Source organism: Lynx canadensis, chromosome B4, assembly GCF_007474595.2.
Source record: "Lynx canadensis isolate LIC74 chromosome B4, mLynCan4.pri.v2, whole genome shotgun sequence".
In the NCBI taxonomy this organism is placed as follows: domain Eukaryota; kingdom Metazoa; phylum Chordata; class Mammalia; order Carnivora; family Felidae; genus Lynx; species Lynx canadensis.
Window position 1 is genome coordinate 89,176,420 of NC_044309.1, and position 18,596 is coordinate 89,195,015.

Here is an 18,596-nt window from a genome sequence, read left to right on the forward strand (position 1 = left end):
AAAATAAATAAATAAATTAAAAAACTTATTTAAAAAATGTCTTTTATTTTTGGTTTGTTGAAATCAAGATATAAATAAGATACTTGTTATATTTGCTTATTATGTTTCTTAAGCCTTCTTAAAACTTTTATTATAGAAATTTTTAAACATACACAAAAAAGGAGAAAGTTGTGTAAGAAACCCCATCTATCACCTAGATTCAATAATTTTTAACATTTTGCCAATCTTGTTTTATCTATTCCCTTAAACACATATACACACACCTTACCTGTTTTAAAACTGAAATAAAATATATATAACATACAATTTATCATTGTAACCATTTTTAGGTATACAAATTAAGTGCATTCACAGTGTTGTATAACCATCACTACTATCCATTTCCAGAACTTCTTCATTTTCCCAAACAGAAACTCTGTACTAATGAACAGTAGGTCCCCATTTCCCTCTCCCCTCAGCTCCTAGTAACCTCTCTTTTATTTTCTGTTTCTATGAATTTGCCTATTCTCAATGCCTCCTATAAGTAAGTGGAATCATACAATATTTGTCCTTTTATGTGTGGATTCTTTCACTTAGCATAATTTCTTCAAGGTTCATCCATCTTGCCACATGTGTCAGGACCGCATTCCTTTTGAAAGCTAATATACCCACACTTTAAATCAGATTCATGTTTAATTGTTTTAACAATTTATTCATTCATTCCATAAAGGCAGCCTACTGTGTGCCAATGACCAAGGTACAGTCTTGGCCCTTAAGGGGCATAGTACATAATAGGGCAGCACATAATCAAATAAGCAATCATAAGATAGGCTGTTGAGTCCTAAAAGATGGTAAGCACAGAATGTTCTAGAGGGGCCCCTCCTAATGTAGTTCTGAGAAATGATTTTTAGAGAAAGGGATAGCAAGCTAAGTCTTGATGAGTTGAAGTTATTCATGAAGGAGAAGAAGAATAGAGAGTAGGGTTCCAGGATAGAGGAAGAAACAAACAAACAAACAAAAAAACCAGGGAGCTTTCTGAGAACTGTGAGATCATTTGGATCAGGAGGTTAGGGCAGGAGTTGAGGGGACACAACAGTTGAAGATGGAAAGACGAAAGACACATCAGAAAGATCTTTACAAGCTGCTGTAAAGTTTAGACCTTTTTCTAAAGGCAATGGAGAGCCATTCAAAGACTTTAAGGGAGGGAGTTACATGATCAGATTTGTGCTTCCGAAAGGTTTCTTTGTTGTTATGGAGAATGGTTTAGAGAGTGAAGGCAGAAGCCAGCTAGGAAAATACTGTAGGAGCTCAGAACAAAGGTAATTGGGCTGAGTATGTGACAGTCAAAGAAGAAGATGTTATCCAGATATATTAGAGAAAAGCAATAAATCATGTGGTGAATGGCTGGGTGTGGGGGTGGTGGTGTAGGGGAAAGAGAAGATAAGGATGACTTCCAGGACTCTGGCTTAGGTGATCTGGGGATAACAACATCAGGCCCTGTGTTAGGGAACACAAGAGGAAGGTCCAGTCCCAGAAGGAAGATGCTGAGCTCTGTTCTGAATATACTGACTTTAAAGTTCTTTTAAGACCGACAAGAGGTGATGGCCAGTGGGCAATTATGTTTGCAGACCTAAAATTCAGGGCAGAGAGTTGAAGTAGAGGTGTAAATGTGTTGGTCAGCAACACATGGAGTTACGAGAGGCAGAGATGAGGGAACAGTCCCCCACGCAACTCTAGCATATCATCACTCCTTACCTATATGGCTTTTGACTTCCGATAGGACTGAGCTCACCAGCACGTAGGGGATCTTGTAAAAGAGTAGCTTTCTAAAAGAGGAAAAAAGTGGGAATAGTTAGAATCTTTGTTTACTGAAAATCAATTTCTCCTACTTTTAGTCAATACTGTATATCTATTCCTTAATCCATGCTATAGTACGTGATTTGTTTATGTAAATAATACCACAGAGTATTTGTTTCCTTATATAGTTTTTAATAATTTTAAACATGACACTTGCTCATTATAAAATGAAATTATCAAAATCAAACAGTACAAAAATGCATAAACAAAAGATAAAAGTTCCATGTCTCTCCCTAATCCTCCCATCCCACTAGTCAAAGTACCTTACTATATACTTGATACTAATATAACACTGTATGCTAATTATACTGAAATTAAAAACAACAGCGACAACAAAGTACCTTACTATATTATTATCAGTTTGGTTTATATCCTTTCAGGTATATAAAAACATACTAATTATAACATACATCTATAGGGGCACCTGGGTGGCTCGGTTCATTAAGCGTCTGACTCTTGATCTCAGCTCAGGTCATGATCTCAAGGTTTGTGGGATCGAGCCCGGAGGCAGGCTCTGAGGCAGACAGCGCAGAGCCTGCTTGGAATTCTCTCTCCCTCCCTCTCTCTCTGCCCCTCCTGCACTAGTGTGCATTCAAACACACGTGCACCCTCTTTCTCTCCCAAAGTAAATAAACTTAACAAAAGACATACATCTTATACATATCAGATGATATCTTTTTATAATATATATTTAGTACTGGCTAAACTACATCACATATGTTAATCTGGAACTTTTTTTTCACTTAATATATGGTAGACAATTTTCCATTTCTGTATATATAGGTTTACTTCAATCTTTTTAATGATTACCCAGTATTTCATAGCATAGATTATACAATAGTTTTCTTAACTATTCCCCTATTAATAGGGTTATTTTTTCCCTCAAATCTTTAGTGTTGCCATTTTCCATTCATTCTGGGTCTTGAAAATAAGTTGGTATGTAGTGTTCAGCAAGTCCTCTAAATAATCTTTTATTTTATGTTAAGGCTTAACAGACAGGTCCGAAAGAATTTCTGAAACGTTGCTGATTTACAACTCCAAACAAACTTACCCCTTTCTTGTTCCTTAATATCAGAGCAGGATGGTGAGTGGGTGGGGGAAGTATGTGCTTTTTCTCACTACTTTTGTTTTTTATTTATTTTTTAAAAATGTTTGTTTATTTTTATTTTTGAGAGAGAGAGCATGAGCAAAGGAGCTGAACCATGACCTGAGCTGAAATCAAAGAGTCAGACGCTTAACCAATGAGCCACCCAGGTGCCCCACTACTTTTGTTTTTTTAAAGAAATCTCTATACTCAGTGTGGGGTTCAAACTCAGGACCCTGAGAACAAGAGTCAAATGTTCTACCAACTGAGCCAGCCAGACACCCCTGTTCTTAACTACTTTTGTCATTGTTTTGAGTTAAGGGACAAAAAAAGCTGTCTTTTTTTCCTCTCTAAATGTTAATGGTTACTTTAAATCTAGAATTTTAATTTGGGGATATTCCTTAGTTATTTAGCTTTCTAGCACCTATCTTCACAACATGTAAATGGCAAAGAATTGCCATGTATTGTTTCTGTAGAATTTGAGATGCTAAAGAACTCAGATGTAATTATTTTTGGTGAAAGTTACAGATAAAATGGATCACTGAAGGAGACTTGGCTCTTTGGAAACCCTTAAAATCAGAATGAGTGCTAATTTCTCACTGGATAGTTTAGGTTTATTTTCCCTGAAAATACAGAGAGAGTTAACATGTCCATTCCTTTTTCCCAGTAGCATTTCCCTACCTCAATGTGAATAATCATTCTAGATCTCAAAGCACAAGAGATCAGTTAGCCAAGATACGTCTGACTGATTTAGGAGATTATTGTTTTTTAATTTCCTAAAACTTATAGAAGTATCACCAAGAATAACATGATGAAAGAAACAGTGTCACAAAAGTCATAACTTTCTAAATATTTATATTGAATTAATGTCTTATTTTTACTAGAATGAATGCTAACCTGATTCATCATATGTATGAAATATTTGCTTGCCCATTTTCCATCTTTCAACAGATAGAACATTATTTTTTTAATGTTAAGTGTATTTGAGAGAGAGAGCACGCAAGCAGGGGAGGGGCAGAGAGAGAGGAAGAGAGAAAATCCCAAGCAGGCTTCACACTGTCAATGCAAAGCCCGACAGTGGGCTCGAATCCACAAACTGCAAGATCATGACCTGAGCCAAAGTCAAAAGTTGAACGCCCAACCAACTGAGCCACCCAGGCACCCTAAGGGATGGAACATTTTTAATAATAGCATCTATTAGGGACACCTGGGTGGCTTAGTCGGTTAAGCATTCAACTTCGGCTCAGGTTATAATCTCACCGTTTGTGAGTTTGAGCCCTGCATAGGACTTTGTTTTTTTGTTTTTAGTTTTATTTTGTATTTTGTTTTTAATTTATATCCAAGTTAGTTAGCATATAGTGCAACAGTGATTTCAGGAGTAGATTCCTTAGTGCCCCTTACCCATTTAGCCCATCCCCCCTCCCAAAACCCCTCCAGTAACCCTCAGTTTGTTCTCCATATTTATGAGTCTCTTCTGTTTTGTCCCCCTCCCTGTTTTTATATTATTTTTGCTTCCCTTCCCTTCCCTTGTGTTCATCTGTTTTGTATATTAAAGTCCTCATATGAGTGAAGTCATATGATATTTTCTTTCTCTAATTTCACTTAGCATAATACCCTCTAGTCCATCCACGTAGTTGCACATGGTGAGATTTCATTCTTTTTGATTGCCGAGTAATCATCTTCTTTATCCATTCATAAATTCATCCATCATGGATCCATTCATCCATCAATGGACATTTGGGCTCTTTCCATACTTTGGCTATTATTGACAGTGCTGCTATAATCATTGGGGTGAATGTCTCCCTTCGAAACAGCACACCTGTATCCTGTGGATAAATGCCTAGTAGTGCAATTGCTGGGTCATAGGGTAGTTTTATTTTTAGTTTTTTGAGGAACCTCCATGCTGTTTTCCAGAGTGGCTGTACCAGCTTGCATTCCCACCTGCATAGGACTTTGTGCTGACAGCTCAGAGCCTGGAGCCTGCTTCAGATTCTGTGTCTCTCTCTCTCTCTGCCCCTCCCCAGCTAGTGCTCTGTCTCTTTTTCTCAAAAATAAATTTTTTTTTTAATGATAGCATCTACCAACTCAAAGATAACCCCCCTCCACTGACATTTATTTCAATGGTCATAGAAAAAAAATTAAATCTTGGCTCCACAGTAATTGTGCAAACTTGCATACATCATTTAATTTCTCAGTGCCTTAATTTCATCATCTATGGAATGAGAATAACAGTTCTACCTCCTAGGGTTGTGTGCAGATTAAATGAATTAATATATGAAAGCATCAAAGCAGATCCTACCTGTTAATACATGTCCATTATTGTTACTGCTTTTACTATCAGGAGGGCTACGAGTTTGCCTGTCTGACTTGCCCCAATCATGTCTCTGCTGCAGAATTAAAAAGGAGTACTAAAACCCGGAGTTAGTCAATTCAGGGAAACATAAACGGTCATTTTGAAACATTTAGATAGATCAAAATTTGGTTTTTCTATTAGAACATATGTGGCCTCCTAATGATAGATCAGAATTTCCCCCTCTATTTAAGATTTGTTTAAATTCTTAATTTGGAGAAAGCTGTTTAAAAATTTAGGAGCGCCTGGCTGACTCAATTGCTGGAGCATGTGACTCTTGATCTTAGGGTTGTAAGTTGAAGCCCCACATTGGGTATAGAAATTATTTAAAAATAAAATATTAAAAAAAATAATAAAAGTAAGAATTTAAGGAGAAATGTTGAGCATTTAACATGTAATTTAAAAATTGACCATTCTGAACCATGCTATGAGAAAAAACTTGAGCTGTTCTGCAGTCTTTCAGTTTTTAGCCATTTATCAAACCCCTTGCTTCCTTAGCTTCTTCTGAATGAAAAGAGCCTGTCATATTTTTTAATATTATTGTGTTATAAGGTCAATAGTAAAAATTATATATCACTGAAGATAACTGAAAAGGATCATGTTATTCCTGTAATAAATTACTTATTTTTAAACTGATCCTTGTGTAATAAAAAGATTACACATGAGAGTTCTGACTCTGTCCCTAAACCTACTATATAATCTTGAGTAAGTCACCTAAAATATTCATTTTCCTCATTTCTAAAATAAGGTAAAATTCTAAGTACCTTATTTTGGAGGAAATCACTCCAAAATTATCTGCTCCTATGACAATGACCCTGATTAACCTCCTTTCAATAGCTCAGCTAAGAAATACAGAGACATATTGACAGTGTTGAACTTTATCTGAGCTCTGTGCTCTCTAAAAGCAGAAATGGTTGAGAAAACATCCCAGCTAACTGAAAAAGACCACCCTGCTCACAAATATTCCAAGATAAGACCTTGTCCATCCTTCTCCATGATTGCCAGGAGACTCCCTTGTTTACCTGCCTCTGTAAAACCCCTGGTCCATCCCTGTTTCTTTAAGACACTCATTAATAAGCATTTTCCATCTTGCAATAGCCTGAACAGAATCATATCCTCAATTGTCCAGTGTGTTTGTCTTTCATAATATTATTAAATTCCAAAGCTAAATTTTGGAAAGCAGGAAAGGCATGTTGGCTTTAAAAATTACTCCAGCCAAAGTTACCTTATGAGGACACTTACTATAATATAATTGGTCCACGAACTTTTTAAGTGCAGAAATATCGATGAGGTTGTAGAAATAATGTACAAATGAAGTTCCAACGCCTTTTTCTCTAGGTTTGGGTTGCTCTGTAAAGGGGAAGCCAGGGAGGAATTTCCTGAGTAAAACTCATTTCCGTTCCCATTGCCCTTTAAAGGGACTTCACTTAGAGAACCGTTGTGATCTGACAGTGCCTTGGGTTCTTTCGTGTTGGTTGTGCAAGATGGCAAGGTGACAACCTTTCCCGTAGCTGATGTGGATTGACAGCTCCTCCTGGAGGGGGTGGGTAAGGGTCGAAAGGCACTTTGGCCATGAAGAGACGGCTCCTTGAGGTCTGAAGGAAGACAGAAGGTTGAGTCTGTGGATGGTGTGCTGACCTCTTGGTGGTACCTGTCAGGTAGAATGTAGCGGTAAACATAATATTCAGAACTTAACAGTAAGGGACAAAGGGAATCTGGTGGCCCAATTGCAGCAGTTTAAGACTTTGAAAGTAAGTAAATATTTTCACATAAAAGGAATACTTTTTTTTTTTAATTTTAGAAAGAGAGAGAGAGGAAGGGAGAGGGGCAGAGGGAGAGAGAGAATTTTAGGCAGGCTCCATGCTCAGCATGGAACTCAACACAAGGCTTCATCCCATGACGCTGGGATCATGATCTGAGTTGAAATCAAGATTACGCTCAACCAAATGAGCCACCTAGGTGCCCCAAAAGGAATGCTTATCAAGAGAAGGGAGTGATTTAACCTCACATGCTTACCCATTGGCCTAGTGGAGGTAGGGTATACTTCATTATACTTTTCTGCTTTCAGAAATAAAACTGTACCCAATGTCATTTAAAGAAGCACTTTCTATATCTAAAGTATTGTGCCTGTCCTTCACCAAACCCCAATATTTCCAATGTAAGAACTTTTCATTCTGCTTTTGAAACCTGACTCTTCTTTCATTGGGCAATTCTGGTGGATCCTATAAAGAAAAAATTATTCACATGGAGATATTAAGTGAGATTTCTTTTTTTTTTTTTTGAAGTGAGATTTCTTAAGTTTTTTTTTTTTCTGATTCACGTCTTGCTAATACTCTGATTTTTCCAGTGTCATTCCAATAGTGTCAGCACATTTTTCAGAATCAGTCCTGAGTTCCACCCTCACCGTGCCCATTCTCCACCTTACCATGACCATTCCTCTACTCTGCTGCATGAGGAAGCAAGTGGTAGAGGCTAAGAAGTTGTAGGATATGATGAGATCTAAGTTCCGATCGTGGCTCCGCCCCTCAGGGGTAATGTGACTTGGGTTGACCTAAGCTTCAATGTCCCAATTTTAAAATAGGAACCTATAATAGCACCAATCTCAAAAATTTTTTGTGAGGATCAAATAAGAAAATACATGCAATGTGTTTGTAACACTGGAAACACTCAGTAGGTACTTAGCTATTAATATTACCCTATATGGCCTTGAATTACTGGTTTATCATTTTATGCTAAAATATATTGTCTCCCTTATTAGATTGGAACCTTCATGAAAGTGGAAAGCCTCTTTGTTTTTATTAGTCCTTAAATTAACTTTAAAACAGGTATAAAATTCATTTATTATCTGTACAAGATTATGAACTGTGTTGAGTTCCAGCCCACAGCTCAGTGTTGCAGGTACATGTGCACACACCCATATAAAGTGGTCATTCCAATTTATTCATCCAAGTTCCATCTCACTTAAACAGCCACCCCTTGCCAAACCCTTAGGCTTAAAAATAAAACCCTTAAAAAAATAGGGGTGCCTGGGTGGCTCAGTCAGTTGAGCATCCGACTCTTAATTTCAGCTCAGGCCATGATCCCAGGGTCATGGGATCCAGCTCCGTGTTGGGTCCGTGCTGAGCATGGAGCCTGCTTGAGATTTTCTTTCTCTCTCTCTCTCTCTCTCTCTCTGCCCTTCTCCCCTACTCACACGCTCTAAAAAAAAAAAGAAAGAAAAAGAAAACCAACAAGCAAATTCATATATAGAATGAACAAAGCAATTCTGCTCCTGAGTATCTATCCCAGGGAAGTTTTCAGACAAGTCCATAAAGGAGGAGGGAAAAGGAAGAGGAAGAGAGTGATGGGGGAGAAGAATGAATATTGATTCCACCCCAATGCTCAATAAATGGATCTTTATGTTTTTATTTTTATTTTTTTTTTATATATGAAATTTATTGACAAATTGGTTTCCATACAACACCCAGTGCTCATCCCAAAAGGTGCCCTCCTCAATACCCATCACCCACCCTCCCCTCCCTCCCACCCCCCATCAACCCTCAGTTTGTTCTCAGTTTTTAAGAGTCTCTTATGCTTTGGCTCTCTCCCACTCTAACCTCTTTTTTTTTTTTTTTTCCCTTCCCCTCCCCCATGGGTTCCTGTTAAGTTTCTCAGGATCCACATAAGAGTGAAACCATATGGTATCTGTCTTTCTCTGTATGGCTTATTTCACTTAGCATTACACTCTCCAGTTCCATCCACATTGCTACAAAAGGCCATATTTCATTTTTTCTCATTGCCACATAGTATTCCATTGTGTATATATACCACAATTTCTTTATCCATTCATCAGTTGATGGACATTTAGGCTCTTTCCATAATTTGGCTATTGTTGAGAGTGCTGCTATGAACATTGGGGTACAAGTGCCCCTATGCATCAGTACTCCTGTATCCCTTGGATAAATTCCTAGCAGTGCTATTGCTGGGTCATAGGGTAGGTCTGTTTTTAATTTTCTGAGGAACCTCCACACTGCTTTCCAGAGCGGCTGCACCAATTTGCATTCCCACCAACAGTGCAAGAGGGTTCCCGTTTCTCCACATCCTCTCCAGCATCTATAGTCTCCTGATTTGTTCATTTTGGCCACTCTGACTGGCGTGAGGTGATACCTGAGTGTGGTTTTGATTTGTATTTCCCTGATAAGGAGCGACGCTGAACACCTTTTCATGTGCCTATTGGCCATCTGGATGTCTTCTTTAGAGAAGTGTCTATTCATGTTTTCTGCCCATTTCTTCACTGGGTTATTTTTTATGTTTTTATAAATGTGTAATTGAGCAATGAATCTTGGTTAATAATGATAAGCTGTGAGCAAATTATGTGCACAAGAATATATCTGTTTAATGTTTTCAGAGCCAATTTTGAGAATGATGAAGACATAAAGACTTATAAAAACCCTTATTTCTGGAGGCCTTGATCAAATCCTTTCTCTTGAGTTTCTAAACGTTCTGGATTCATATACTTACCCATATAGTATATTTACATAGACAAGGGACTGGTCCTCCAATAGAATTATAACAACCTACTGTGCAAGAAATTCTTAGAAAACTAATATAGATGGTACCTTGTGCCAAATTATTGTACAACAGCATTTTTATTTTTTAAATACAGTAGCATTGGGGTGCCTTGGTGGCTCAGTCAGTTAAGTGTCCAACTCTTGATTTCAGCTCAGGTCATGATTCCAGGATCATGGGCTCTGCACTGAGCATGGAGCCTGCTTAAGGTTCTCTCTTCCTCTGCCCCTCTGCCCTTCTCCCCCCCCCTCAGAATACATACATACATACATATAGTAGTGTTATTAGTGACAGTTGGAAAGAAGAAAGCTGTTCTGTCCCAAAGCTTGATCAAGCATTCTGAGGATGCTGAATAAATTATTGCTCAGTGGCTGACATACTGGTAATTAGCAATAACAAAAGAGCTAAGTCTTAATAAGGGCTAAGCGTCACACACAGTTTAAGCACTTTACAGGTACATGATTTAGACCTCACATATCATCCCTGTGAGCAGGGTACTATCAGGAGCTCCATCCTACTCGTGAGGAGTGAAGTCTGGGAAGGTTAAATCACCGAAGGCACAGTCCAGATTTGAGGTCCAGTGTAGCTGCAGAACTTGCATGTTTATGTGCTAGACAGAGAGAAATTGCACAACTCCCTTTCTCTATTTTCTATCAAGAAGTGTTGCTTCTTAGAGAAAAATATAAGGTTCATGTTCTTGGGTTTTTTTTTAAACTTTTTTTTTTTCAACGTTTATTTATTTTTGGGACAGAGAGAGACAGAGCATGAACGGGCGAGGGGCAGAGAGAGAGGGAGACACAGAATCGGAAACAGGCTCCAGGCTCTGAGCCATCAGCCCAGAGCCTGACGCGGGGCTCGAACTCCCGGACTGCGAGATCATGACCTGGCTGAAGTCGGACGCTTAACCGACTGCGCCACCCAGGCGCCCCCATGTTCTTGGGTTTTATCCCCTGTTCTGTTTTGCTAGTGGCATAGCACATTCTCATTTTATTGGATTGTCAGGTCTACTTCTTTTTTTACATTTATTTATTTTTGAGAGACAAACAGAACACAAGTGGGGGAAGGGCAGAGAGAGAAGGAGACACAGAATCCGAAGCAGGCTTCAGGTTCTGTGCCCGATGTGGGGCTCAAACTCAAAAACCATGAGCTCATGACCTGAGTCGAAGTTGGACACTTACCCGACTGAGCCACCCAGGTGCCCCTCTACTTCTGTTTATTAAACAGATCAGTTTCTCCAAAAGCTCATCCTTTCACTTGCCATGGACTGTGGTTAGAAACTCTCCTTTTAAATTTCCGATAGCCAAATATCAGTAGAAGCTATAGATAGATGTAAATTCAGATCAGAATCCACCCTAGGGGGTACGGGCAAACCAGACCTAATCTGAGGGCTAAGCATTGGCACAATTTCTTTTTCCTCATGGATTATTCAAGGTGAACTCAATTAAATTTGTATAAATCTTCCTCTGAGCTGGCACTGTAAAAGTGTTCTATTGATCTCAGCCTTCCTCTCTGTTTCTTTACACTCGCAAGCAATATGCAGTCTTTTTTTCCCCCCTGCAGCTTTAGGGAACTCTTAAGTAGGTCACAGTACTCTGTTTCTACTTGAAATATCTCCTTGGGTTTTCTCCTGTAAAATGCATATGAGAACACGGAACTATCCACTAATGAAGAGCTACACTAAAGACAGAGAAACCTAAATACTGAATCTCATTATCAGAGATCACTAATCTGTTTTCTATCCCTTAGGTGTTAAAAGACCTGTTGTTTACTATTGCCCTAAAAAGCAATCATACTTATGTAAGTCTGATGTCCCAAGGTAACTGCATCCTTCTTATGACCTGCAGCTTCTCATAATTAGGCCTAAAACTTTACACCTCAGAGGTGTTTCAAAGCTCTGCACATGATAACATTCTTTAGTCCTCTAATTACTGTTTTTTATCCCAGGCTGCTCTTTGTTTATGCTTTTGACTCCTGTGCTTAATCATGGAGATGATAGTGCTAGAAAACTATGGGATGGATAGCAGACCTAGCTCCCTCCTCAGCCCCTTTATTTGGAAACTACTCCTTCCCTCCACACATGGAGCATCACAGAAGCTGTTGTGCTTTTTTAAAGACTGACCTCTTGGCTGTGGTGGCCATTTTTCATCAGTGAGTCATTTATTCAAGCTAGGCATCAGCGACCTTCGCAGGATTTTTAAATTTTATGCAAGGTGTGTGAGTTAGCCTTTATCTGGTGATGGGAGCTGTGACATGTGAATTTAAGACAGGCAAAATGTGAATTTAATAACTTTGTTTATTGTGCCTCAAAAGACATGGTATTCAGTGAGAAAAAAATGAGGCTGATCCACCTACATCAGACGATGCAAAGTTCTGTGCCCACTCAAGTCCCCAGTTCCAGCTGTGCCTCAGTCTCAAACCATTCCTACATTCTGCTGTTTGGCTTCTGACCTTTGCTGACTTTGCTCACTACTGAACATCTAAAATTGAATACAGGGGCACCTGAGTGGCTCAGTAGGTTAAGTGTCCAGCTCTTGATTTTGGCTCAGGTCATGATCTCACCGTTCACGAGACTGAGCCCCACATGGGGCTCTGCACTGACATCGTGGAGCCTGCTTAAGATTCTCTCTCTTCCTCTCTCTCTCTGTGCCTCCCGCCTCTCTCTCTCTCTCTCTCTCTCTCTCTCTCTCTCTCAAAATAAATAACTTTAAAAAAAAAAGTGAAGGGGCACCTGGGTGGCTCATTCGGTTGAGCATCTGACTTCAGCTCAGGTCATGATTTAACTATTCATGAGTTTGAGCCCCACATCAAGTTTGCCATTGTCAGTGTGGAGCCCGCTTTGGATCCTCTGTCCGCCTCTCTCTCTGACCCTCTCCCACTTGCACTCTCTCAAAAATAAATAAACATTGTTTTAAAAAGTGAAAACCTTTATAAAAAATAATAATAATAATTAAAATTGAATACAGAGCCCAGTAATTAAAGCATGCCAGATTAGAGTGGTAGGTAGACAAATCTACAGTTGTCTCTGTATTTATGTCTATTTCTATATACATCTATTGAATGAGTGTTGAACTATATGAGTGGTCCCAGTTATTCCAATAAAATCCCCTTTTAACCTAAGTTGGATTTCTGTTACTTCTAATAGAGTTCCGACCCCCACAATAAACTAAGACAACTACTGCAAACATTAATTAGAAGCTTCTTTTGTCGGGATCTCAGTTTGCGAGTTGAGCCCCACCTCAGGCTCTGCACTGGCAGTGTAGAGCCTGCTTGGGATTCTCTCTCTCCCTCTCTGCCTCTCTCCCGCCCCTCTCTCAAAACAAATAAACTTAGAAAGAAAGAAAAGAAGGAAAGAAAGAAAGAAGGAAAGAAAGAAACAAAGAAAAGGAAAGAAACCTATTTTTCTAAATTAGAGGAAAATAACGAGACTATCAGAGTGGTGTAGAAAAACTGGGGCATTCGTATGCCAAAGTGTGGAATGAAGAATATTGAGTCCGAGAGCATGTGGGTGGCTATCAGTAGCACTGCCTTTCCCTCAGTATTTCTAGTTATGAAAGTCATGTTAGGAATTTGACTTAGTACCATGAGACAGCAGAGAGATCCCTCCTCCCAGAACTAATTAAAGTTCTTAGGGCACAGCACTTAGGGCAACATTGGAAATGCATCAACCCCTTCAAAACATGCTTTGTTATTACATGGATTTAGATGAGATCATGCTTCCCCAAGCCTATATAATGCAAGCCAGGCTAGGTCGTAAAGAACACGATTAATCATTCAACAAATATTAAGCAGCTACTATATGCCAGACACTAGGCCAAGCACTGGAAATATACAGTGTGCAAGAATACCTAGGTCCCTGTCCTCGTGAGGCTCACATTCTAGTGGGAGGACAGACAATAAACAATTGATAGGTAATTGTTTATAAAAGTGCTATGAAACAAAGGGAGTACTCTGGTAAAACCTGTGTGCATCTGTTGGAGGGTAGTATACCTCATTTTTTATGTTTGTTTATTTTTGAGAGAGAGAGAGAACAGGGGAAGGGCAGAGAGATACAGAATCCCAAGCAGGTTCCACCCTGTCAGTGCAGAGCCTGATGCAGGGCTTGAACTCACAAATCATGAGATCATGACCCAAGCCGAAACCAAGAGTCAGAAGCTTAACCAACTGACCCACCCAGGCACCCCATGGAGGGTAATATACTTCAGACAGGTGATCAGGCAAGACCTTTTTGAGATGTGGACATTCAAGCTAAAACCTGAAGGATGAGAAAGAGTGAGCCACATGAAAAGCAGTGTTAAGAGGGGAAATAAAGTGTAAAGGCCCTGCAGTGGAAAAAGCTTGAGGTGCTCTAGACAGTGTGATAAGCAAGGGGTAAAGTGACTTGAGATGAAGCTGGAGACATAAGCAAACGCCAGGGCGTGCTGGGCTGTTCAGACATGTGAAAAGTTTTATTTTTGAGGCAAAGAGACATTTGCAAAAAGATCATTTTGGCTTTAAGATGAGCAATGGATTCAGACAGGGGTGGAGAGGTACTGTCTTAGCTTGTTTGGGTCTACTTTCAAAGCAGTTAGGCCACCGACCGGGTAGCTTATAAACAACAGAAAATGTATTGCTTACAGTTTTGGAGGCTGGAAAGTCCAAGATCAGGGTGCTAGTGTGGTTTTGCCTTATGCTAAAGACACTCTTCCTGGTTCCCAGCCAGTTCCTTTTTGCTGTGTCTTTACCTGGTGGCAGGGGCTAGTGAACTCTCTGGAGCCTCTTTCTCAAGAGCGCTAATCTCATTCGTGAGGCCTCCACCCTCAAGATTAAAGCACCCCACCCCCCACCCCCCTGCCCCAAGGCCCATCTACCAATACCGTCACCTTTGGGGGTTAGGATTTCAACACAGGAATTTGGGAGGGACACAAACATTCCAACCACAGCAGGTACGGACAGTGGAGATGGGGGAGAGCAGAGAGAGGTGTTGCAAATCCAGGTGAGAGGAGAGTTGCTTGTATCAGAGGACTGGCAGTGAAAACAGAAGTTGAGGGATTATAGACATGTCCTGGGTACAGAACACAGGAATCTCAGTAATTCAGGAATACGTTGACTGTTTAGCCCAAGATTTCCTAAACCGTGGTGGCTAGCTAACAGCATCATCTCGGGAGCTACCAAAAACAGACTGCTGAGTCCCATCCCTAAAGCTTAGGACTCAGTAGTCTGGGGTGGAGGCCAGAAGTCTGAACTTTCCATGAACGCTTGAGAGATTCTGACTTGAGGCCAGTTGAAAATCTATGGTTGAAAAAACCATAGATTTTTGCTCTTATTCCAGGTGAGCTTTCGTCCCACACCCTGCTCTGCGCTATCTCCTCATGTGGCCCAGCCAGCACGCGTTAAGAGTATATACTCATCTCGGGGCACCTGGGTGGCACAGTTGGTTACAGGCCCCACTCTTGATTTCGGCACGGGTCATGATCTCAAGGTTCGTGAGTTCAAGCCCCACATCCGGCTCTGTGCCGACAGTGCAGAACCTGCTTGGGATTCTCTCCCCCACTCTCTCTGTCCCTCCCCTGCTCATGCTTTAGATTGTGTGTGCACTCTCTCTCTCTCTCTCTCAATAATAAATAAACGTAAGAAAAAAAAATAAAAGAGGGTATACTCATCAACACCAGGAAGCAGCAATGAACATCCCAGATTCTGGCTCCCTGAGTAGCAAGTTCAAGCCCCGTAGCCTATCTAACCTCAAACAGCAGGGGTAGTTAGGGAAATGAGCTCTCCTATTGAACTGACTCTCTAACTAACCTGTTTTGGACATTTAGCTTTGTTGAAAAAGCTGCCTGAAAGGGTGTGGTTTTACCTTCCTGTAAAAGGCAGAATAGTAGGCCTTTGCAAGTCCGATAATTGAGGTCCTTCTGAGCTTCACGGTTTCTTCATTATTATAGTCTAGAATTGGAGTTGGTAAGTTGAATTGGCCTTAAAACAGCAGGCTCCCAAAGGCAGAGGCCAAGGGGAAAGCGGGCTTTGCTGCCCTTCATTCCCTAAGATCTTCAATAGCTTCCCAGCCAACCACTGAAAATAAATTCATATACCACATAAAACCAAAGGAAGAAAAGTTTCTTAACCACCCCCATCTTCTGCTGCATTCTTTGATGGAATCTCTTTTATGAAAATTCTGGAGCTATCCCTGGCTCCAGGAAGGATTTGAAACCAATCCAGATCCCCTTCCATATATACGAGTGTAAAGATTAAAATTCTGCTAGTTGTTTGGTTTTTTTTTTTTTTTCTGTTCCAGGCCAGGATGGAGTAACAGGGACTAGATATGCCCTCTCACCTAAAAAAGAGAAAGAGAAAGAAAGGAAGGAAGGAAGGAAGGAAGGAAGGAAGGAAGGAAGGAAGGAAGAAAGAAAGGAAGAAAAAGAAAAAAGAAACTGGGGGAAAAATGTACAAAAAAATAAAAACAGCTCTTAAGACCCTGGACACTGGACATGATCTTATGGTTCTTGAGTTTGAGCCCCACATCGGACTCTGTGATGGTAGCTCAGAGCCTGGAGCCTGCTTCAGGTTCTGTGTCTCCCTCTCTCTCTGCCCCTCCCCCATTGTGCTTGCTCTCTCTCACGCTCTCTCTCTCTCTCTCTCAAAAATAAATAAATATTTTAAAAAAAGAAATGTTGTTAAAAAGACACTAGACACTGGACAACAAAGACAGTCATCTCTGAGAGGTAGGAAAACAAACAAGGTGAGACCTAACAACTGCTCCAGCTTCCTGCCTTGACAAAGTTTCCAGGCCACAGTGCAGCCAGGGAGCAACAGATGTTGATTATGGTGATACATATGATAAAATATATCACACTGATACTTCATTGCACTTTACTGTGTGTCAATGTAACCTCAATAAAACAAAATACTACTAATAAAGCTTCTCTCCTTGAGCTTCTGGTTTCCATGCCTACTAAAATGGAAGTCCCACTGAAAGGGGAACCATTTTATTTTATTTTTTTTAAGTTTAGTTATTTATTTTGACAGAGAGAGACAGCCACCACATGTGTGCACAAGCAGGAGAGGGGTGGAGAGAAAAGGAAACAGAATCCAAAGCAGGCTCCTAACTGTCAGTACAGAGCCCAAGGTGAGGCTATTACTCACGAACGCTGAGATCATGACCTGAGCCGAAGTCCAACACTGAACCCACAGAACCAACTGAGCCACCCAGGTTCCCCTAAGGAGGAACCATCTTAGATTTGTATTATTACATTATCACACTGGAGTGTCAATGAAAACCCACGCACAGAATTTCTAGGGAGAGCAAGGATGCTTACTAGGGAAGGTGAGATAGAGGAATGCAGAGAGAAGGGAGAAAGAGGTTGGGGGAAATGCAAACAAGCTTTGCCAATAGATGGAATTAGCAGGGGTGGTTCCAGTGGAAATGTGTGGTTGCCACAGTGCACGGAGAGTGTTACAGGCACTTGGTGGACAAGAGCCTGGGACGCTCCAATCCCACAATGGGCAGGTGTTCTGCATGACAACGAGGGGTCCCACACAAAATGCCGGACAGCACCCTACTGAGAAACCCTGGTGGAGGGATTCAGTGGTTCAAGCTCTTTGGCCCCTCCCCGACTCCCAGCATTACAAAGGGGTCTCAGAGTGCTTTCTGAGCTAAGGTTTGCAATGCAGAACAGAACACTTACTGGTCAGTCCTGTCTTAGCCAGTTAAGTTTTCCTGATGTTCCAGCTTCAAATATAATCAGAACCTCCAAAGCCTTGAGAACACTGACAGGAACACAAGAGATCATTTCTGAAGGTAACTCCTTAAACTTTAAAAACCTTTAAGAGAGCTAGTTACTGTAGCCAAGTTTCCACCAGTTTTCTTGTCCAGAATAGTTGGTCATAAAGTTAAAATTCTGTAAATTGGTGATGTGTTCTTAGTAATAAATAAACAAATACATCATTCGATCAACCAATATGTATCTATGCATCCATCTTCCTAAGCCAAGTTTTTTTTCGTGTGAGAAAGGAAGTTACAATAATGCAATTCGGGTTTAGAAGAGATTTTGTAGGTCATCTTGTTTAATAAGAGAAGGTTACTGAAAGAAAGTGCAGTGGAAAAACACCCCCCTCCCCTCAATAACCTAAGTTAATGCACTGTATGGAAAAGCACAGCTTTGTGGACACTTCCCAATTAGGGCTTCATGTTTCCTTTATAGTATTTTGCAGTGTTTTCCTAACTTGGATATTTCCCCCATGCCATGACCTTTCAGGTCCCCAACCCACACTCATTTTCTCCATGCCAGTATTTCTCCTGACTTGCAGCTCTTCGGATCCTGTGCTCCCCTCCTCCTCCTAACGTCTAGATACTTAAGGTGTGCAACAGAATCATACTTTAGGTTCTGCAGCTTATGGAGCTCCCTTTTACTTATTTGTTTATATGTTTGTTTGTTTGTAATTTATTTTTTTTTCTTTAAGCTCTATGCCCAGTGTGATGCTTGAACTCACGACCCTGAGATCAGTGTGTTCTACTGACTGAGTGAGCCAGGAGCCCCAGGACATCCTTTTTAAATTTACATCCGGAGGCACCTGGATGCCTCAGTCGGTTGAGCATCTGACTGTTGATTCCAGCTCAGGTCTTCATCCCAGAGTCCTAGGATTGAGCCCCACATCAGGTCAGCTCTAAGCATGGAGCCTGGTTGAGATATTCTCTCTCTCTCTCTCTCTCTCTCTCTCTCTCTCTCTCACACACACACACACACACACACACACACACACACACTCAGTCCCTCTCCCCTGCTTGTACTCTCTCTCTCACTTTCT

General features: G+C 40.5%; 1 protein-coding gene and 1 long non-coding RNA gene across 7 annotated transcripts in view; one reads left to right on the forward strand and one right to left on the reverse strand.

Moving 5' to 3' along the window:
* LOC115519254 overlaps positions 1-18,596 on the forward strand; it is a 121,471-nt gene that overhangs the window by 61,212 nt on the left and 41,663 nt on the right. The gene's annotated exons all lie outside the window — the stretch shown is intronic.
* Positions 1-18,596, reverse strand: part of CB4H12orf56 (chromosome B4 C12orf56 homolog) — a 114,716-nt gene that overhangs the window by 57,830 nt on the left and 38,290 nt on the right. For both annotated transcript variants that reach the window (XM_030323116.1, XM_030323115.1), the window contains exons 4-5: positions 6,513-6,921; positions 1,735-1,805 (exon numbers count right to left, since the gene is read on the reverse strand). In XM_030323116.1, coding sequence (XP_030178976.1) covers positions 1,735-1,805; positions 6,513-6,921 — 480 coding nt within the window. The remainder of the gene's footprint in view (positions 1-1,734; positions 1,806-6,512; positions 6,922-18,596) is intronic.